The 24,712-nt window shown below is 33.6% G+C and overlaps 1 protein-coding gene across 1 annotated transcript in view; it reads left to right on the forward strand.

The window, feature by feature from the left end:
* The window catches only part of LOC132696119 (zinc finger protein 395), a 68,494-nt gene that overhangs the window by 41,694 nt on the left and 2,088 nt on the right, over window positions 1–24,712 (forward strand). The window contains exon 5 of the mRNA XM_060660744.1: window positions 21,129–21,226. Within this exon, the coding sequence (XP_060516727.1) occupies window positions 21,129–21,226 (98 nt within the window). The remainder of the gene's footprint in view (window positions 1–21,128; window positions 21,227–24,712) is intronic.

Consider the following 24,712-nt stretch of genomic DNA (forward strand, 5'->3'; position numbering starts at 1 on the left):
ATTGCGGAACGAAATGTGTGCGTAAATACTCATTTTTATGACAGTCATCGATCAGTAAATTATACTCTATTCTTCATCCATTTGTTCGCGCATTTATTTCAAGGTCGCTTTTATAGATAACGAAATTTTTAAGTCGTGGGAACTGCGTTCTTTGCGTTTTTATTCGGAGAGATGTAATAAAATAAATTATTTATAAATTTAAGGCCTAGATGTAATGTTACCTGCATCTCAATAACGTTCTGGGTGAGCATATTTCTTCGTCAATTCCATATTGTGATAACTTTATAAGTTGTTTGTGAACTTCGACAACGTTTCAACTGATCCACTTCGAACAGTGTTTTCGGAGCGCGAGCATTGAAGATGCCAAGTGAGTTTATGGCGAAACGTCTGCAGGATTCCAGTCGGAGTTCAACAAGCGAACGGATGATATGCCGGAATAGAGTGTCATCACATTTTTCCATCCGTGAATCAATACGTGAAAAAAAAAAAATTAAAAAAATATATATATATATATATATATATATATATATATATATATATATATATATATATATATATATATATATATATATATATATATATATATATATATATATATATATATATATATATATATATATATATATATATATATATATATATATATATATATTCTCACGTATTGATTCACGGATGGAAAAATGTGATGACACTATATTCCGGGATATCATCCGTTCGCTCGTTGAACTCCGACTGGAACGTTGCATCCGACTGGAATCCTGCAGACGTTTCGCCAAAATGCCAATGAAGATGCCAAGTGAGATTTTGGCGAAACGTCTGCAGGATTCCAGTCGGATGCAGGATTCCAGTCGGATGCAGGATTCCAGTCGGAGTTCAACGAGCGAACGGATGATATCCCGGAATATAGTGTCATCATATATATATATATATAATATATATATATATATATATATATATATATATATATATATATATATATATATATATATATATATATATATATATATATATATATATATATATATATATATATATATATATATATATATATATATATATATATATATATACACATATATGTAGTTAGGAAGAAGGGTTATTAAAAAAAAATCATGCTACAATGGAAAATAACCTAGTTTTGTAGTGCGAGACGCAAGTCATTATTTGATCCTTCACACGAAATGGCACAATCCTGTAGTCTTCCCAGTTTTGGAAAGTGAAAAGGAATGACCCGATGTATCACTCGCATCGAAAATTACGAAAAAATGATTTTTCGTAATCATCAAACTCGTAACTGTTTTTTTGTTTTTTCGGTGTAATTAATCAAGTCGTACGTAAAATAGCGTCATGCACTTTATCTTGGAGACAAACGCACGCAGAACAGACTTGACTTGACACCTCTGACGTAGAGATAGCGTGGCAAGGTCGAGATCATTTACGTCGAATACATGCTTCGGGCCGGTGCGCAATTTTGGTTATTCGCCGGCCGATCCTAAGCTAAAGCTGCAGCTGTAAACATCATATTCATACTCGTGCGTTGTCGGTTTTGCAGCGGTAGTAGCTCGATAACCTTGCCTATCAATCATGTGACGAAATATCCTCCTCGTGTACGAGTTCGCACTGGAAAATTACTTCTACTCTGGCCGCTAACGCTTTTTTCCGGAAATTTAGATTTTCGGAAAGATTGAATTGGAAATTTGTGTTGCAAAATTCAAGGTACCTGTCACGGGTTTGCTAGTTGGAATAATTCGCGTTTCTATTCTTGCTCTTCAATACGCGAATTTCCAAATAAGGCTTTCGACACGCTGCTCTAAAATACTCCCAGGCTTGCGCAAAAACTAATAGTCATTGAAAAAGTATAAAATATATTCAAGTTGATAAACCAATTTCGACAAATTTTGATAGCCAGGTTTATTTGGAAACTCCTTCGTCTCTTGTACTTTTTTCATAACACTTTCAATTTCCAAATAAAAAAATAAAATTTAGAACAATGCATATAAAAAAATGAAATTAATGGCTCCATTCCCGTTAGTTCTAAATTTTGGGAATGTTTCTTACATTCTCCACCAAGATTGAATTGAATACTGTGGATTCGAATCGGACAGGGATAGATAAATCTTTGGATTTGATCTCCCATAGGTTAAACCGTCTATCTATACTAATACGGGATCCTGACTTCATCTGACATCTTTATACTTTTTGAAGTGTAGTTTTATGTATAATCAATTGTAGGTTTCTTATTACGAAAACAAGTATGCAAAACAATAAAAGGAAAAGACGCGCTATACGCATTGGTGCAATTAATTTTGAGAATGTTAGGATTGACTTGAATCGCAAGAAAACATCGAAGTGGATGCAAAAAAAAATTGGTTATCGGAGGTGTATCTTTAGAAGAAGGATTTTCTTTCGAAAAATAATCAAAATGATCTTAGAAATTATATGGGAATGGATGAAACGACTTTCCTAAACTTGTTGAAAGCTCTTACGAAACGAACTTATCAAATATTTAACACTTAGTCAAATTAAAAATATTAAGTTACCGAGGTTCGCTTACTAAATATACAGGTTTTATTGTGGTTCTTATTTTAAAATACTCTGAACAATCCACATAAAAATATAACCATTAAGTCTTCGCAAAATGAAAATCGGTTCGACCATGGTAGTATAAACCCGGAAAACACACTAATCATTACTTTTTTACAAAAGAATATGACTCCTGATAATTATTGCTATCTTTTTTGCTTTCGATGAAATCCCTTTAATGCACCCAGTATTCGTGCATTGTACCTTGTATAATAATGAATGTTATAGACATCATCCGCTACACTAATCATTTCACTATACATTTCTTAATGTCATGGGTGTTTATTAACTAAAGCTATACGTTTTACGCACTTTGAGCTTAAAATAGATCCTGCTAGATCGGTCGTGCCAATTTTTTCAATAATACCTCCGTCTTTTTTCGTCACTGGCGAAAATACTACGGAATTTTTGTGTGTATTATTCATTCCCGCTGCGTTTAATTTTAAATTGAAAATATTTACTACAAAACGTGGAACATATTTGTCGGATTTGTAAGATGGCGTTTATCCAGCGACAATGTTTGGCCAGATGAGAACTGAGGTTCGTTCACTGCTTACCGATTCATCACAGATTTTCTCCTGAAGAATTGTCTTACTAAAGGAAATGCATTATATATTTATTTGTTCTCCACTTGAATCAGACAATTTGACCTCGCTCAATAAAAAGTTGATTGCCCAGCGCCAAAATTTGCGGACAACGAACTTTCTGCGAACGGCAGCCGAAAAGTACGTTAACTCCAAACTGTAAAATCCGTGAAGCAGTGGCGTAGCGAACGACAAAGTATTTTATAGTAGGTGTATCCTTAAAAGAGTTATCAGATAAATAATACTGTACGCGACGTTGGTTTTTGAATAAAAGCCTAAAACGCAGTTAGCACAGGGGCAGGGGCGCGGCTAAGTATAAAATCAGAGTAGAGGTTAAAATTGTGTTAATAATTTTAATATTTAACTTGCGCTTAACTCTTTAAACAAAAAGTCCAATTTTTATTTTCTTGTTGTAATTTCGGCTTATAGGTTAAATTTTTCCTAAAAATTAAATTTGAACAAGAATTTTCATAATTTTTCAATCTGGTATTAATAAATAGAAAAGTCATACTGTAATATTTAGAAATTATTTCATTGGTTTTTGGGATTTACCGAATCCCTGTCGATGGTTGCTAAAACTTTTAAATCATGTACGTGCGAATATAAAAATACAGGGTGTTTTTGAAAAATCTTTTGTTCATTGATTGATTTTGGTTTGATGCAGTTATGCTGCATTCGGAATTTAGTAAATATTAGACTGTGAGAAATCTAATAAAAACATTTAAAACTAAAGAAAACTTGGCGGCCACACCAATTTTAGGCTGCCCCAGTAGACTTATTCTGGGTATAGCATTGAATTTGTTGTATTTCGATAAGTTATCAGATCAAAACGGTTCACAGGGTGAGGGTACCTTTTAAATGCTACATTTTAGTCAAGATGACGAAAACTGTATAGCTTCAAAGATAAGTAAGATACACGATACAAGTCAAAACTGTCGACAATGACAATTGGATACTCTGTACAATTATTGACAGTATTAAATACATACATAATAAGAAGACATTCTGGTCTTTCGCTCACCCTGTGAATTTGTGTGATCCGAGTGGTAAGTGCAAAGTCCGATGAACCTCGCACGAACTTTTTTTAGAGATTGTTTAGAGATTTAGTGCGTGGAGCAAAGAAGGCAAGACCTACCATGCTGAAGAATGAAGAATAAACACTACAGCTTTGTTGTTTTTTTTGCACTAGTGCTTTAATAATGTCATCGAGTTTATTAAATAAGAAACGAAAACCTCGGTGAAAGGGACGCACAGTTCTATATAAAAAACGGCCAAAATCGGGCGCGCCCACATTAGTGACCAATACCGATTTTTAGTATATGTTCCCATAGAGATTTTATTTTTTCCTTCCAGCAAACTTTATTCTTGGGATTCCACAAATATTTGAATAATTTATAAGCCTTTACTAAATTAAGCATGCTTTCTTTCAACCATTCCATATTCAAAAACTATCGCGTGGGCTACCTCACTGCGAAGACTACCACGAACTCATCCCACCAGACGGGTAAATCCTTTTGAGCTCGCGCCAAAAACCGAGTGAAAACGGATCGCCCCGAGACGTCGCGTGGCATGAGGTGGACTTGAGAGCCCCGTATAAATTTGACGAACTAGGCTCGTCGTTCGCGCTGTTAAGGCGCGACTGTCGCGCGTCTCGCCATTTTATAACGCACCCTAACTTGAAAGTATCCGCTTCGGTGAGATATCGAACATAACTCAAATAATGACGTCACGCCACATTCCGCGAAAATTTAATACATATAATATAATATTATTGCGTCATTGTACTCCCCGTGTTTTGAGTATGCGCAATCGAAATATCAGCGACACATCAGACTGTCACCGGTGGGATGCCATCGATTGAAACATGAGTCCAAAGTGTGATTCGAAATGTAAATAATTAATTCGTCATGTCTGACGGTTTCATCGGTTCGCGTTATAATAAATACATCCAAACTGGCGAGCGCCCTCCGAATACATTATTCAAACAGTTCTAATGAATAGTAAAGGTCCGTGGGCTTGCCTTGCAATTATATGAAATGAAAATTTGACCTAAGGGGATAAATTAAGTTAAATCCCTAGTCCAACAAAGACATACTGAAACTACTGGAATCAAAGAGAGGTACAAAAAAAGATTTATTTATTAATTTGTTTACTAGTGTCAGTGATAGAAAGTGAAGCAAATTTAAAATGACAAGAGATAGTGAGTAATATGGATTCCTGTCCTCCCTAGCTCATATATAAATGGGAGAATACGATTTTCTCGTTGTTAAATAGCTTGATTTGCCGAAACCAAACAATATTTTCTTTGATGTTAGTAAAAAATGAATTCTAATAATCTAATTTCTGAAATTGGATATTCAAATTAATTAATTCTTTTTTATGTTTAAAAAAGATGTATTAGCAGTATGTATTTTTTGTAGGACTATTATTTCAAAACAGACTTAAATGACGCACATAATTACCTAAATATGTACACAGTGTGCTAAAGGAAACGATCCCCTATCTGTAAACCCATAGAAGATACGAAAAAAAGTTTCGTACAAAAGTTTCTTAGATTCTCCTGAAGTACTCAAAAAATGTCGAAATGTGCAGTTGATTTGAATATTATAACAACGCAGAAATAATTAATTAAATGTTAAATTAATTACTAGGGCTAAGATTTGTGCCACATTTTGCATACGCCGATTCACCATTAAAATTTTATTACTATTCCGTGGAAAGGAAAAAACGTAATTGTTTTACCAGACGGCATAGTATTGCTTAAATACCCGTTTATCAGTGGCAGTGGTATTTAATGGTATATTGTCGCGAATTTATCTTTATTTTAATGGATTCCTAACCTTAGCCTTGAGCTTAGATAACTCGCCTGTCGCAGAAAAAATGAGAATTGCGATGGCAGATACTTTATTAGTGTTTAATTCACAAATTTTCATTGATCCATCCGTCGCGTGCAGTCAAGGTCACCATATAATACGAACTAAAAATTTAATGTATGACGAAAAAGCATATGTGCTTTTAATACCGTATACACATTAAAACTTAATATAATTGTGGATTTGAAACCCATAATTATAATACAAGACAAAAAATTAATTGATAAAAAAATTTCACAGGCTCGAAAGGTGCCGGCGGAGCCGGGTTACCTTTGACTAAAATTGTGGTAAATAAAGTAAGCCTTTGCAAACGATTATACTGGGTTCATGATTTTATTGATGCAATAAATCAAAATTCCACCTTGGAGCTACTGTTTGACGCAAGTTGATGTCCACACGTTTGATGTAGTTTTCGGTACAATAAGTGGAGATAAATCTGATTTATGGGACGAAGAGTAACTTTTGCTAATCGATTTCCATCAAAATCCAGCCAAATCGGCTTTCCCACCACTTAATTGCACTGGGAACTACATGAATTTAAAACCTTACTTTCTGAACGGAACAGTAACATGTAGGAGGATTTTCAACACAACTATTTCTTTTTTTACTTATATTTTATTACTTAATGTAAGTTTTTATATTTAGAATCGTTATTGGAGCATTATTTTTAAAACAAGAGCATTAAATGAAATGTTTTCCATAAAGTACGGAAAAGTTATGTCAGGTATTAAATGGAGGCAGTAAAATTTGAAGAAGTGGTAAACTTGATTAGAAAATTATCATAGCTATTGTACGAATTGGAAATAGTATATTATGCAACATTTTGATTTTGATAAACGACAAGAGATTGTTTTGGCACAAGCGAAACAGCGCCGGATACATTCACTGAGTGACGTGTGACGTGATCATCAGAACTCGCAAACGTCAAAATGTCATCGGTATTTAAAACCTACCGAAAACATCCGATCACTTCCAAACCCGTGACTAAAGTAACGCCCAAAGTGGCTAGCGATGTGTTTAATGAAGCTGACGTCTTAAACTCACACTTTGCGCATATCTGATCAATGCGTAATAGGAAAAAGAAGCAGAAAAATGTTATTTAGGTGGTGTATAAAGCTGCAAACGATCATTTTACGCGGAAATAACCAAGTAACGACAAGCTGCTTTGCCAGACCACGATTTACAGAATGCGATGGTCGCAAATACTCGAAATTCACCTGTGTCGACAATCGGAAAACAATTATTCCACACATATCTGGTACAGTTACTCTCGGTACTGTCCAAAGTTAAGATTTGTGAAACTTAAAAGGGAATAATTAACGCCAATTATAAATATTTTTCGTAGTGTATACGCGATCGTAGCCCGAACGTTAAATGGCACACGGCTGGCGATTGGAACTTTGTGCAACGCGTAATTTTATTCGCTACGAGGTCTCTTTTTAACATTGGCACGTGTAAGCCCGCCGAAGGTCGTTTTCATTTTTGTAGTAATAAACAACTGCCGGTTGGCGGATCGCAAATGTTACACGCGCAAATAAAGTGACGTAATGCATTTTTAGTGATGGTCATGTACATGATCGTAACCCGTGGCGAAACGAAAGTTCCAATGTATGCATATCTAAAATTAATATAAGGCTATATCTCTTATCTCGCAAATAACACTTTGAATTTTGAGTGGCATATTAGCGACACTATAAACCTTTTTAAAAATATTTTTTACATTGGTCAACTGAACTTTCGTTAACTGAATATTTTGCCAGAATGACGCTCAAAAAACTTCATCACTTTAATTTTTACAAATTGAATATGATTTCTATAACAACAGCCAGTATGCTAATTTATTGAATCTCTGCTATAATATATTCATAAAAGAAATGTATGGCAAAAAATCACTGCGCGTGTATTCTTTAGGTATATATTTCTACTTTTAATTGAATTTAGTTATTTTGCAATGTTTTGCATTCCATTCAGCAAGATTTCCCAGGAGTTGTATGTCTTTAATCTCCTCCTAGATTTCTTTTTGATCCATTCTTTTTCCTGAGCTTTTACAGTCTGTTCATAGATATAAGAAAGTGACTAACTGATACGAATTAAGGAAAGACCCGGGCCAGCTGTAACAATGAAATATGGCCGAGCACGTCGGTACTTTGCTTAGAATTTAATTATTTCAGGTTTTGTTAGGAAAGATACTAAACAATATTTATTTATTTATGTATGTATTTATGTTTAAATCTAAAATAAAATTACAAATTATTTTTATTACCTACTTAAATTACGTAAAAAACTTTGTGGAGGGATGTTAAAAACTTAGGACATTGGAGTTAACACGGGGAAAAAATGGCAGATTTCATTTGGTGCCAAACATATTAAATGGGATTAAATATACAGTGGTAAGGCCTTAAAACTGTATGCCCTAGATTTTTTGCATAATTATCACAGACGTGTTCCTTTTGTAGGTTCAAGCTTTGTAGAACCTCAATTAATTGCTTTTTGGTATAATCTTCGTGAAAATAAATTTCGTTATTGTACATGTAGTTTTGGATTGTTGCTTTTGTGTTACATGAGTAGGAATAACTTACATTTATTACAATCCATTACAATTACGCTATTAGGAGGAATGTTTGGAACTAGTTTGTTTTTAAACCAACTTTCAAATAAATCAGCGGTGGTGGTAATCCAGAGAAGAATCATTAATATTTTTCGCAGATAGAGAAAGTCCATTTGGAATCCAACCATCTTTAGAGCCAGCATGCAAAATAGTTATTCTTATATAACTTGTAAATTTTACGCCGTTTATATCTTGATCACTTTCATCTACACTCGAGAAAATGTCAGCATCGCTTCTTTCTTTCCTCGGTGAAATGGGATCATTCACAATTTTCTATACAGTTGATGTTGGAATTTTCGTCAATGTGGCCGTTTCTTCTAAAGATGCTTGCTTGCTGGTACTACGTTCAATGAGAGTCAAATAAACATTGTTTATAACTTCCTTAGTCTCAATAGAATAGTGTTTTCTACATTTGGGCGGGAGCATCTCTTGAGATACACTAGACTCGCACATATTTTGCATAATTCGCACACGATTCAACACATCCTGTATTACACACGAAATAAGAATGGTTATTAATAAACTTGAACTAAGTAGTATACCAAACCAAAGAATATTAAACACAGATAGGTATAAAATAATTTTCTATTACGGACCACAATTTTACCTGAATTTAAATTCCGAAATTTTAGTTAATAATCTTGGATAATCCCATTCAAAAGCAATTGATGAGAGTTGGTCAATTTATTTGTTGTAGGAAGTGAGTAATTCTAACCTGATTAGATCCAAATTATTAGTTTCAGTGCCGTTCCCCAAAGCAACTTATATCTTCAACCCAAACTCTTTCTTATCGTTACAACAAACAAAAGCAGCAAGCTTCATATCAATCGATAAAGAGTGTTTATGGAGGAAAAACTAACTATTTTTTTGGTATTTTCAAAACAAAGAAATTTGTCCACATGTCCTCATAAAATGTGTTAATGTGTGAAATATTAATAAAATCTCCTTCAATGATATGCATATCAATCATTCTCAACATGACAATGCTCAATTCACAATCTTAAATAAAACAATCTGAATTGCTCTATATATATGTGGAGGCGTCAGCTACCATTTTTACGAAGTGTCGCCGACTACACGTGTGTCATTTAACCTTATTATTTTTTGGCCGTCGTTCTTTCAGTCGAAAATAGAAAATATGTTTTATATTGTAATAAATATAACTTACTTCGTACTTTTGGTTCAAATAAGAACGAACCATTAAATTTTCTCAGTCAAATTCAAATTAAATGTGATTTTACCATGAATCTAGTAAATTTTACCAATCATATTAACGGATCGCCACCGGTATGATGTCAAGCCATTTTTCTATAGGTGGTGATATAGTCATTAAAATTAAAAGACACAAATCACATGTCTTTTTTCTGTAAACATACCTTTTTTAATAAGGATTATGAGCTCGTAAGGGAATTTTACCAGTAATCATGAACCCATTAATAGTCAACAGGTTTGTGGATGTGATTAGATTCAATCTTGCTATGGCGTTTTAATGTGTTAAATGAAGAACGCTATAGCAACAGCATAATTGTACAAAAAAAGAGATTTTAATTGTATACTTATGGTGCTGCCATTGCGTTTCCTTTTCAGTATATGAAGACGCCATAGCAATATTAAATCGAAAATTGGGAGGGAATGTTACAAAATATTATTAGTGTAATAATGCTTTTCAAAAATGACATACCTAATATCATGGTATCAGGTATTGTACGTAAAGAAATTACGTAAAAGTACTCCATAATCATTGTAAATACACATAATAAGGCAAACATAAATTTGACTTATTGGTGTAATTGCATTAGGGAGGTAGGGTAGACTTTATAATTATATATTAATGCAATGTCCACTTTTTGAAAAATGTGTAATTACGTACAAGATGCTAGTGTGCAATTTTACAAAAAAGTTTTATTAATGTACTTATTCTATTTAATTCTAATGAATTTAAATACTTAACTTAAATTGGCTTAGCTTATTTAAACAAAAAATTATTAATTAATTATCGAGCTTATTTACCAATTAATTTCGTTCAGAAAGAACAAAATTTTGCCTAGTAGCGTTCAATTCAATTATTACTTATTCAAATCGAGACTGCGTAAGTGAACAAGGTCTCTCTCTAAGTGTTGGCATTGAGAAAAACGTGTTTATGTGGGAATTATCTTTTAGGCTAGTCTTTTCTTAATTTGTGTCGACGCATATTTTGCAATTTATATTTCGCTTGATACTTTTATTGTTGTTAATATTTGCAAGAATGAAATCACACTTTATATCATCCTTTTAATAGTTTTGTAGTCGGTCACGTCTGAAAACTGTTCAAAATTGGCATTTCATGTGAGTTTAAACAGGATTCCGATAGGTGTAACATTTATTTTATGTCCGAATCGTCTGTTTGTATAATAGTAATTAAACCTGTCCAGTAAGACTTCTTCACAATAAATAAAAATCACTATTACATACCTATAAAATTTTTCGATTGTACTTTATTGTTGAAACTTATTTAATGACACATTATTGCTACAATATATGCTCTTAAAAAAACAACATTGTTGTTATGTTAAATGGTTCAAAACAAAACATTATGTGTCTGCGCCTCCTAGACCGATAAATGACACCCAAACACTTTTTGAGACGTCCGATAAGTGAACAAACAAGGTTTTCTTCATATTTAATAATTTTTTGAAAATTATTTATTATTTTCTTAATAAAAAGACCATAACCAAAACACAAGTTCCTAAAATATGCTTTAATAAAACGCAAATGTAAACTAAAGCCACAAAATAAAAATGAGACCGAATTTTTCATGCGATATCGTTTATCACGAAAACATGAACCGCCTTCTAACTGCATGCAACAATCCTTGGTTTGCGCCCGACGCCGTAAACAGAACTTAGGGTTACCCTTGGCCACCACAGCCTGCTACTCCCAGGTCATCAAACTCCGTCTCGCGGCCACCGTTTGCTGTGATGAATCCTACCGAGTCAGCGACCTTCACATGTTTTGTTATCCAGTTCAGTGAAAGTCAAAAAAACATTTCTGTTTTTTCTATTAAAAACTTATTAATAATTGTGCCCCGTGCAATTATTTTGTAATTAACGTTGGATAACTAAAGATTAAAAAAAATAATTGAATAAAAGATCGTTGGATCAATCGGCACTCGTATTTTGAATAAAACCTCTAAACTCTTGTAATTTAAAACAAAACGGCAGATAAATAAAATAGTATTACTCTGGATCCTTTAGTTACGCTTGCATTTGCTCGATATCTTCTATTTAATGTAATTATACTTAGTAGATCAATGTGATATTCGAACTTAAGTTTGAGGCTACGTATTTGTTTGTGTTTCTTGAAAAATAGATCAAATTCTTTCTTTCAACTTTATCAGAAAAAACCGTGGCTATCAATTGATTCTCATTGTCCGCAGAAAACTAATATTTTTGGTTTTCAGATTTTTAAACTGAAATGAAAAGAATTAATAAGCACAAAAACATAAAATAGACCACACTAATCGAGCAAGTGCAAGTACAAAAGATAATATGGCAAGGAAAAAGTTTGACATGAAAATATGGACACACAATATTTCAAATGATAATGATTTAAGAATTAACTAACCCAAAAAGGATGCGAATCCAAAATACGATTATGGATTTCTATACTCGTGCCAAATGCGGAAGTAGTAGATTCTGCTCGCCGACTGATAACAATACGAAAACAGTTGTAAGGCGCGTATTATACTAATTATACTCACAAAACTTAGATTATTAAAAAGCTATAATTAAGTCGAGTCATTGTGTGTGAAAAGGAAGGATCGGAATGGACGATAGTACCCCGCTTCCGGCACTATTGTGATCCAATTAAATTCGATTACCCATTGCTATATAGCGTAAACACACTCAAGTCGGCACCATAGCTAATTTCATCATTATTGAATCCACGAAGTCAGTTAATTTGGTGGATAAATGTTTTCCACGGATTAAAGCGGTAGTAATGGAAAAACAATTGAACATGATTATTTATCTAAAAAACGTATTTTTCTTTTCAATCGAGCACCCTTTAGTTTTACCATTTACTCGATTGCCATCTTTTTTTTATTTTTGTAGAATCCAAAAATACGAAACTATTGCACTGGATGCACGCAAAAATAAAATGACCAACAAAATTATTTATTGTTCATATTAATGTTAAACTTAAAAACATTTCGGGTTGCCTTTGAAACAATAAAATCTATATCTATTACGTCTGATTCGTTATCGTATAAAAATCTGCAATATTGAAGATTTTGAATTATTTATTTATTTATTATATATATTTATTATTTTTATTTCGGAATTAATTAGAATTTCAAAATATTAATGGTATGTGTGTATGTATATTTTTAATTCCACTATTTGCCAATCTTCTTTGGAACATAAAAGTCTCTATACAATATTAGTCTAAACTACTCCAAACCTAAAAATAAGTGAATTATTAACTTATTTATTTTTTAACAAGGACGGCAGTGTACCTGCAAAGCAAAATGCAAAAAATACATTGAATAAAATGAACATTTAATCTAGTTTTTGTTTTAAAAATTTCTTTTACTTTTATGATAAATCGATTATGTCTTTCATTTTATCCCAATATTTTTCTGGAAAATATATAGAGCATTCCATTCCCGAAATACAGATTCTATTCTAGCTTTATTGACTACGGCTTTGAACAATTCTGTCGAGATATATCCGTACCGATCTCTCAGTTTTTGTAACCAGGAAGTTCTCCAGATATTTCAATTTTCTTCTTTTTATAGTTTTTATTAGTTCTCGTTCTTTCCCCATTCTTGACAGCACATCCCCGTTTGTCACTGGCCGTCCATGATATTCTCCATATTCTCCTATGGTAGCACGTTTCAAATGCTTCAATGTTTTTGATATGGTTTTGTTTCAGAGTCCATGCCTCCAGCATGATTTGACTCTTTCAGTTTTTGTGTTAGAGATCAAGTCAGCAGTAAAAGTTGTTTTTCCTCTCGAGAATTTGATACAGACGAACTCTATCAAAATCCTTTTCGAAATCTATAAAATATACATAAAGATCCTGGTTTATATCTAGACAACTTTGCATCAATACACCAAAATACTTTCAATGTGTGATCTTCTGGAATGGTGCCTGTTCTGTAAATGGTATTAAATAGGTTGACTATTATCTATTATCTCAATTGTGCTATCGTCTCTGAGCCTCAGTAATTCTAGTGGAATCTCATCTGAACCAGCAGATTTTCCGGTTTTGCAATTTTTAATGACCATTAATTTTTTATGACCATCTCTTTAGTTTTTGTTTCATGTCATAATTAGTTTGCCCTCTTTGTCTTTTAGTGTGGAAGCTTGTCCTGATCTTTTAATACCTGTCAATTCTTTGATTTTTCTATACATATTGAAGGTGCCATGTCTTTTTTCGTATACTTCTACTTCCTTACAATTTTCGGACAACCATCCTGCTTTAGCTTCCAATTTAAATAGAGTTTATGTACCTAAGAATAAAAAAGTAGTCAAGAGTTAAGTGCGCACTTAATTTCGTACACTCGATATAACGGACAGACTCAGACCTTAACGTATGAAAATTAATCAAGTCGTTTCTTTTGTTAGCTAAATAATTCGCATAATTACAAGACATTTTGAATTTATCTTAAGTTGCGGAAACTGCGCACACCGCTTATGACATGAAATGCATTCCACAAAAAGCAAGTAATGCCCATTTCCCGTATGCACTACCATATTACAATAATTGGAGCACTGTGCTTAAAGAACGGAAAATTGATATTGCTTTCTAACGGTCACTTTTGATGGGTTCGCTGTTGTAACTAACGACACTCTAGAATACGCGTGCTCGAGATTCCTGATTGATTCTTTATAACCGCGGTAGAAGGTGTTTGTCGTGTAAAGTATTTTAAAATTGCAATGGACCTTAAGTAGCATCAGGAAGTTGATGGCTTTGTGCAGTTTTTGCCTCACTCAAGGAGTCAAACTGCGGAAACATTTTTCTGTTTGCGTCAAATAAATTGGTAATGTTGGAGATTGAAACTTAATTAAAATGATCAATTTTTTTTGTTAATGCGTTGTTTTTGCGACAGGTAAAATAATAAGCAGAGAGATTGGAAGGGGCATTCCTAAATGTTTTCCGTTAGTAGTTTCGAAACTGTTTAGGCACGTCTTATACGTGTACGTGCCAACAAATTAAATAAAAAGCTTTGCTAAAGCAGGTATTCTAAAACCCAATAACTTTTTGTTCTTTATTAGATTATTGGTAATACGAATGAGACCAAAACGTGCCCGTAAATTAATTTCCACCAATAACAGTCTTTCTTCCGTCTAATTAACTAAGTACCATAAACTTCCCCTCCTTTTTTGTCCTTTCCAAATTTAAACCATCACAACCATTTAAAAAATACGCGTTAAAATAGTTTCTATAAATATATAGCTCTGGAAAATACAAATATAGATTGTCCTATTTTAATTCAATAATATCTCCACATCCGGTATTAAAACTCGTCATGTTATGTTCCTCAACTGAAAAATTCTGGACCTTTGCCTCATAGCTACCAAAAAATATTTATGTTACTTGTGAGTTACCCATAATTAGCTAATTTTTGTTTTAATTGATAAAACATTGTGAAATGTGCATCAAATTCTCAGAGTGCTGTCGGAAAACTTTATTTTTTATTATATAAATATCAATTAAATATAGTAAGTGCTGATATTAAAATAAATAATTGAATAATTTTCTAAGACGGCATGTTGCGATTATTGTTTCATTTTTATTGGTAGCGAGTTGGTATTCATTTAAAAGAAGATCGTTTTACGAAGATGCTTAATTGCAGAACATACATAGTTCAGCATTTGGCTCAGCAGAAAATCGCTAAAACATTATTAATATTGTTTTCTGAAATAGATATCAATGCCTCACCTTTTCAAAAATTAATGTTGACCAGGAATTCTGTTATTTTTACTACAAGAGCTAATCCGCCTACATCTAATCAATTTCAATCAGATTCAATTTCTATCTCTAAAAATACAAATATTGTTTTTTTTTCACATGCTTTATTTACATTAGTTTTCGATTAGCCTACATGTTCCGCAATCCCATCTAAACTAACCACAACTAACGTTACAAAATTACACATTAACAGTTGCGTCGTAAAAACAACAAACTTCTCGCTACCGTTTTGGCGGGCAACCTCGCTCGGTGCAGTTGTTGCACGTGGAGTCAAACCGGTGAAGCAGGGGGGCCCGGCTTGCACCAGGCAGAACAACATGATATTCAGGGCCGACCCTACTCGATGTAAACATTGCGGGTTCAATGTCCGCGTGGCGTCGGGCCCCTCTCCGCCCTCTTTGGCCTACCCCCGTCGGATAAACTTCTTTGTGACTATGCCAATGACGTCACGTCTTCAAATGCTGCTGCTGACTGGCCGCCGAGCCGTTTGCCCGTCGAGATGCATTATGTTCGTTGTCGTCGGCTTCCAAATAGACTAATCGGGATAAGGTGCATTGTTACCATTTTTTAGGAAGTTATAAAAATTCGATTGAGAATAAAGTTAGTGGTAATGTTTTAGTTCCTTCTCCTTTTCTCAAAAACCTGTTTTCGTAAATGATAGTTCTTCCACTATTTCCTCAATATGTAGATATGCGTCATCCAAAACAAAATCCCTGGCACGTCATCAACCAGAAATTGTCCTTGTTGCCAAGGTGCTACGGAAATAATGATTTTTTTTAAATAAAGCGAAATTGTTTTATTAAATTTATATAATCCATATACAATAATTGATTTTAAAGAACTCTTTTTTTATTATTGGGATTAACACTCACTTCCTAAACAGCAGTTACAGGTAACAAGGGTCAATTATTTGATTAACCAAGCACAACCTTCTTTCACCAAATATTTATAATTGCAATGGCATTTTATCGGCACTATCACGAATCAAAAACCAATATACTTCACTCTAATTTTAGGCTTCAAGTAAATAACACAATGTGTAAAAATGTTTAAAAATAATGCATATTCGTTTTTTAACATGACATATTATTACATTGTTTTTTATTCTAGCATGCTTTGATTACTTCCATGAAATTTTTCTAAAAGTAAAAATGTTTAAAAACGTAAAAAAAGAAATAAGAAATATTAGAACGATCAATGGTTCATAAAAAATATAAATGATTTGAATCATACATATAAATGTCATATTATTTATATACAGAACTGCTTTATCAGTGTAAATGTAAAAAATATATTTCTATTATGTGGGACTTGTATCTCAATTTGTTTTAATTCAAAACCACAAATTGTCTAAAGGGAACCAACCACCCACCCCTATGGTTTTGCGGAACAGATACTATTCTAAAGTTTGGACAACTATTTAATAAATACCATATTACAGGGTAGATAATTAGAAGTAATAATATATAAGGTATTTGGAGAATTTCTTCGAAATTGTTCACATCAATATATAAGCCTAAGTTATTTATTGCTCTCAAATATGTTGCTGAAGCTAAAAAAAGTAATTTATTACAGGGGAATTTTTAACTATGAATTCTAACTCTTTTAAGTAAACACGGTAGAAAATTACAAGGGAAGTTTCTTAAATTATGTCACAATAAAAACCAAACAAAATTTAAGTTGCAAAAATGATTTTTTTGGGTAAACATATATTGGAAAACCTGAACGTATAATAATAATAATATATAGGGGATGCCATTTAAAGTCTGGAGGGCATTGTCGTGTTCACGTAGAAGCGGCAATACTCAGTGCTTAAAATATTTTGGTCGATGTTCCGCCTAATACGCACCTTTTAAGTGAATCTGTTGGTCCTTGCACCCGTGAGCCGTCCTGTATATTGTGCTTTTCTCCGTATTTGCGTTTCGTGGTCATTAGTTGATGATGGGATTTTATGAGTTCTTAAAACCCCAATAATCGTCAAGCTAGTTTTACATGAAGTTGCATAAGACAATGCAATGCAAATGAGCCGTCTTTACCGGGGTCGTAAGAAAACTAAATCTAAATATGTATACCTGTCGGTCCCGCTAATTATCTGCGTGCCATAAGCTGAAGGACGGACATTGACCCGAGCAATGCACCCGCCCGATCCACGAACCGCGGTTACTTATTGTTGAAGTTATTAAAACTTGATTGCATTAAAATGGAAAATGAGATCTTCGCATACCTACGATACACGACCTGCTCGACCGTTTTTAATTTATTTTCTAGCTGTTTAATATATCCATGAGGGCGAATGCCCGCCGAGGAGGCGTTTACTACGCAGTAATAAAATGTTCCCGGGTCATTTTGACCAGAGGAAGAGGCCAAAACCGGTCAACGTTGACGTTGTTTATAAGTCGTATTTAGCGATAAGAATTTAGTGGGTTACGCCCATATGGCTAGTATACATATAGAGGCCCTGCGTATGCTGACAGTATAGAAACTCATAACTATGTAATTTTTGTTTGAGATGGTCTATTCAACGTGCGCATGCGCGAGGTTTAAAATTTCGTTTTTAACCAGTGGCAACTCTAATGACAAATTTTGACGTAGGACCCATAAGACCTTGTGGCCTTCAACAAACGATATGGCTGCTGACAGATCGCCGCAGTTTGAATGCCGCATTTTTCCGCAGTATTTTCACAAAATATGTCGAAATCTTATTACATTTTCAGGCAAGGTCTGGAAAAGCAGTGCAGAATTGCAACACCCACGTCGGCGTCTGTATAATTCTGTAGATACGATGCAATTTCTTTGTATTTTTTTTGTAAATCGGTGCGAAGCGTTAGTTTTCATAAACTCATAGGTTTAACCTCCATTGAAATAACTTTGAGGGGCTAGATATCACGCATGAAACATCTAAGCGAAAATATGTTCAAGAAGCACTCCCACAAACAGTACTTGGCAAGGAGTATTTCTTATACTTGTTATAGTAAAATTCAACTTTTGGTTGAATTGCGTTATTATATTTCCCGTAATTCTTGTACACCAAAACTTATTTCCCAAACATCCTTCGTAGCTATTTAAGTGTACCTAAAAATGTAGGAATTCACATGTAAATATTTATGTAAGTTTATTTTCCAGTTTGTTAAAGTCAAATATATACACGTTTGTGAGTACGGTACAGAGATATTGACACCAAAAATGAAAACAGCAATGGCACAGGGCACACACTGTTCTGTGACAACAGTAATTATTTAACTCGGCGTTGCCAATTATGTTCGGATTTCAGAGGTTGTTGCCTTCTTATAAAAATTAATCAAGTTTCCAAAAAAAAATACGGCAATTTAGCAACTTAGTCAGTTGGGAGTGATGAAAAAGATAAGGCATCTTTGTTAGAAATTTTCCGCAAATATTTTGCAGAAAATCTTAGATACATAAAAAAATTTGTGAGACCTAGAAACTTCAAGATTAAACTGAGCTGAAGCTATTCAGATTGTATCGTTTTATCTTCGAAATTAAAAGTTAGCCACAGACGCATAAAATATGCATTCCTAATAATGGCAAATATCCTTAATTTAAACATTAATGTGTTAACGGAAGTCGAATTATGAAATGTTTGTCAAACCAAATGCTCAAAGCACATTTAGGTAGGTCATAATAGTAAAAATACTCTGCAATTTCAGTTAATTTCAAATGCGAATAAAACGGAGGACGAAATGACCAGCCCAATTCCTTTCCGCTAAATCTTTAAAGGCAGGACAAAGACCAAGGCACTGCGAAAGAAATGAAGTGCAAACAAAACCCATTCATTTACGCCATTATCCCGCTAAATTGACATAGTGATAAAAGAGTCAAAATTCAAACAAAGAACCGTCGCGCTAGAGCGAGAGCAGAATACGTTGTTATTGATGCTATCTCCGTCTACTATTGCCGGATTGAAGCCTGATGTCCCAACATGGCCGGGTGGGTCGATATGTTTATAGACAAAGCCACGTGCAGAGACAACGTTGCCAAGATTTAACCACGATTTTCTTGCGTGCAAAAACAGGAACTGCTTGGCGTGAAGCGAGTTGACAATAATTCAGCAGGCCTGCCGCCGTTGTCATGATCAGTTTTCGAACAGAACAGATATATGTATCTGAATCGAGCATCGAAAGTAAAGGAGAAAAGTTTGTTATGAGCATTATGAGGTTAATAGAACCAGTCAAATCAATATCTGGTTCCATGTAACAGGTTGCTTAATTTATGTAAATGACGAACGAAGTATTTGCATGCCAATTGTTTTTCAAAGCAAACAATTTCAAACACGACCACACGGCAACAGTGTTCATCGCGTTGTGGAGCATTGGCTGCAAAGCTGCAAAAGCGCTGGTCTTTAAGGCTCAAAATCGAGCGGATTCTTTGTCCTTGGCCTGTTAGATTTCCCGTCCATAATAATTTGATCGTTGCACACTATCCTGCTTCATAAATTTTGAAGCAAAGCCGACACGGGGCCGTTTTACAATGTTCAATTTAATGCTTGAATAAAACAAAATGTCAATTAAATTTGAGAGTTGATTTGATAATTATATCCATGCATTTCAACATCAAATATTAGATTAGATTCTCTTTCTTTGGAAATAATCTTCCCTTCTCTCAAGCAACCGTCTGTTAGTATTTTGTATTGGAAAAAGATATAGTTACAGTTGCGTTAACAGATTAGGTAGTTTTAATATCAATAACAAAAAGGGGCTAAGACATTGTGTTCCATCACAAATTCTGGAAGAAGAATTTTTACAAGTTAAAATTTGCTGAGCGACTAAAAAAAACATTTTATTTTATTTTATTTCAAAGAACCTTTCTAAAAGTTTAGTTCCTTAAATTAATTGATAGTTCATTTAACTTTGAGATTTTATCTATCGCAGGTTCAAGGGTCTTTATGGTACGTTTCCAATGCAAACACAAACATTTAGTTAGTTTTACACTATGCTGGTGACTAAAATTATTTAATGTTTTGGGTCTAACTGTTTCGCTGTAAACATCACCTTTTGTAATGATCGATCATATTTTTTAGGATAACTCTGAAAATTAGCGGTCGTTCCTATTTATTTATGTACACATATACTTCTTTAATACCCCGGTAATATTAAGCTTGCTATTTATTTATAATAATTATTCAGACCTTCATTCTCAACAACTGCCTGTTCTTAAAACGCAAATAGGCAGGAAGTTTAGCCGCACACATTACATTGTATTGCGCTTTGCTTCTCAATTAAGGACAGCAAATTGTACGAAAGGTGGTATTTATATTTGATTGGCACCTTTAGATATCTCCTTATGTATTGCTTTTGTTTCACATATTTTGTAGAAATTTGGAGCGGATATCAAAGCGTACAATAGGGCATTCATAAAAAAATAACGTCGTTTTACTTTTACATTCTCTTCCGACATATTTTTGCCAATAGTGCACTCGATGTTTCTTTATGCTGACTGACATTGATCTACGTAGATACGTATTAAGTCATTTGCTAAATGTAACTAAACTCGTCCTGTTTGTTTCAGAATATCACCCGCGTTGTTTTCCAGTGCACATTTCGAGGTTGCACCAAGTCTTCCAACACCTGTGAAGATATAGAAAGCCATGTTAGGACCGAACACAAGTAAGTTTTTAATTAAAAAAATCAGTTCACATGTGTATAATCATCGCTAAAAATTGGAACCATCAGTTCAATATATATGGCAACACCGCCTCGAATTATTCGGACTGTGCCCTCCAGACCAGACGGTCCCGAAAAAACGTAAACAAAATCTCTTCTACCTGACACCCTGCGTTATGGTTGGTCTGGAACGGGGGAGGTTATTTACCTGCCTTGGTGTATAATTTCAATTTCTTTAATCGAAAGTTAAACCTGCGCATTCCTGACATTACGGGAAGAAAGAAACTCGTCAAATTTGTTTGCGAAAGCGTCAAATCTTAACGCAAAATTTAAAATCAATAAATTTGCATCCGTCTATGTTGTTGCGTATTCAAGCTTCCTACAAAAAAAGCAAGACAAGATTGTTACAGCTCAAGAACTTTTTATGTGTCAAGTGGAAATGCTTATAAGAATGATTGATATAAACAAATGCGTTTGAAACTAGTTTAGCATTAGGGAAAATGAAGAACAAATAACACACTCTTGTTAACCTACTGCTGTTTTCCATTGACAAAAAATAGATTAATAAATCTGACTTGATCTGAATATGCGTTAAATGTTCAGAGAAAAACGATTGTATGGAAAAAGCTATGTCGAATGAAAATGAAGCAAAGTGCAGGTAAATTTTTTTGGGGTCATTCCATTCTGTTCTCTACCGACATCATAGCTACAAACATATTATCTAATGTATGCTCGTTCCTAATTCCATAAGGTCAACATCTTTGTGATTTATTTCTCCAATATCTATTTATCTTATAACAGTAAAAGCAACTCATAGATTTATACCTGTTTCTCTAGAAATATACTTGCTACATTTCCAGTTACACCTTTCAAGTATAATTAAATTGGAATTATAAAAATTGTATTTACTTTTTCTGCTCTTGCATTGTTCACATTTATCAGCAACTTTGATGTTGATATAAATTATTATTTTTTCTCATTCTTTATATTAACTACCGACCGCTTTTGCTCGAAACCGTTACACTCAAGTCCGTTACATTACTCTACTTTCCGTTTCACGCTTAGTACCGTAAGCTACAGAAATCGAGCTACAATATTCATTACTTTGTTCGCACGTCCCAAATACAATTCGGCTTTATTTGCACTATTTGTCGCGATCTATAACCTTAACCTGGAAAAATAAAAATCGATTGTTTGCTAAAACGTAGGTGTAGCAAGTACAAACACAATGGAGCCAAATTTGCGAAGTAATTTCGCGGCATTTGGCAAAATACTTTTTCTATATAAACCTGCTTATATGCTGCGAGTAATAAATATAAAAGCAAAAGTTTTTATATAGATCATTTTTTTAACTTTATTTTGTAGATAGGATCTGTTGAGTTAGGAATTTCGCAGAAAATTGAGGACAGAATCGCTAAAAAAAAAAGATATAATGCAATTAAAAAGAGAACCAACTGTTCACGTGTAGTTTACAGCATTGGTAGAATTATTTATTAGTCAAGAGTACAGTAGCATCATCATGTAGCCTACATAATGTAGGTACGTGAATTGACAAACCAAAGCAGAACAAAGTTCACAGTAAACTACAAAAGTTTAAAAACATCGGGATATGATTACAAAGTGACTATGACTCTGACAGTGACAAAAGACATTGCTTTTAAGGACACACTCCTAATAAGTTGGTCACACGCTTCTAATGTAATTGAATAAGGTTCTTTCTTCACAAATCTCAAAATATCTCTCAAAAACACAAAATTCATAGAAAACAAATATGCCATATATAATTTCTACATTTTTAGAATATACTATTGAGTGTACTGTACCGTGATGTGTTCCCATTTTCTGTGTACAGTTTACAACTGATAGTTTGCTTATTGTTTGAGGAAAAGTCATAAAAATGAATTGTTAATGGCAATGGGGAATTGCTTCAGATGTGGCTTGTTACAATATCATGTGGTATTGGAAAATTGAGTTCTAACTGAACTTCAGGACGGTGGCACGGAACCTTATTTTCTTAAATAAAAAAATAAAGTCAATTACGTTAATAGTTTTGTTTTGGCAGTAACGCAACTTGAACTTGAAATTCGTTCCCCTTTATTGCAAGGATTTTCAAGAAGGTTATATATTATTTAAATGCACGTTTTACTTGATTAGAGTAACAAAAAAATAACATCAGTAATCCACTAAAATTTGTAAGTGCCGGAGCATCCGCCTTTACTTAGAAGCCCGATAAATTGGAAGGAAAACTAAACTATTTACTTCCAGTGTTCGATCGTGACTAAAACTAAATTACTCTTCTTCTTCTTCTTCTTCTTTCAATGAGTCCGCGTCATTCGGTGCCCAAAATTAAATTACTAAACAATACGATTTAAGCTTGTATTGCGTTTCTCAGATTTGACGTCATAACGTTTTTGTTTTCATTTTAAGTTTATTTTTGCCCGCGCGTGTCATCCTCGCGTGGTACGTAGGTATAAGGTGACACAATTTTATTTTTTCCTGAAAACATCCACACGTATTTTAGTTATATATTTTGCTGTTTTATTAGAAAGAATACAGCGACGTTATTACAGCGCTAATTGGTATTGCCTTCATGTACATAAACCAGCTTCATATCCTTAACAGACTGTAAGAAACAATAGAGGTGTGAGTGAGAAATAAATTTGACGCCCTTCAATGCATTACATTGGCAGCTACCTATTTATTTCAATCAGGGAGCAAATAATTCTGGTACTTAGTAATTATTGCTATTAAAAAGTACAATTCCAAAAGAATAATAAGGAAATAAGAAGTACTTAGTTGCTAAAAAATGAGAATCGTCTTAAATGCACGTGTCAAAATAGTTTACTATCGAAATAAGTGGGATACCCAGTGTATACAAAAGAAATGTGTATTTATATGCAAACCTTTATAAACAAATTTCAGTATACGGTCCAGCGAAAAACATTGACGTACAGATGAATTTTAAGATTTAATTTTGCACTGATGTAGGTAAGGCGAATATACGCCCAAAATACATTTTACCATCTGTAAGCAAAGTAGAAATATGAAATATTTCAATGTAGAATTAAGTATTTAAAAAATTTGTGTAATTTTAAAACGAGCCTTATACCGTCAATTCGGATTTGTTGCACGCCCATGGTCGGCTTAAAATAAATAAACAAACGCCAAGGCTAAACTATATGTGCGGATGATATTGCATAACGCTTAAAAACCATACAGTGTGATGCCAAATAAATCTAGGTTAGACAGTCTGGCGTATGCAAACGAAATCGTAACTATTTTCGTGCATTATCCGGGTCAGAATTTGGTGAATTGAGGATCGGTTCCGAGTAAACACAAGTTTGATAAATTGCGTAAATGCACGTTGCATGCATTATTTTTAGGACGAACTGACTTTTTAATGTTTTTTTTTTGTGGTTCATGCTTTTTCTTGCATCAGGTAAAAAAAGAGTATTAGTAAATTTTCGAGATGCATGCAACATGATTTGT

The sequence above is a fragment of the Cylas formicarius genome, unplaced genomic scaffold (genome assembly GCF_029955315.1).
Source record: "Cylas formicarius isolate icCylForm1 unplaced genomic scaffold, icCylForm1.1 PGA_scaffold_1__22_contigs__length_36826433, whole genome shotgun sequence".
NCBI lineage: Eukaryota > Metazoa > Arthropoda > Insecta > Coleoptera > Brentidae > Cylas > Cylas formicarius.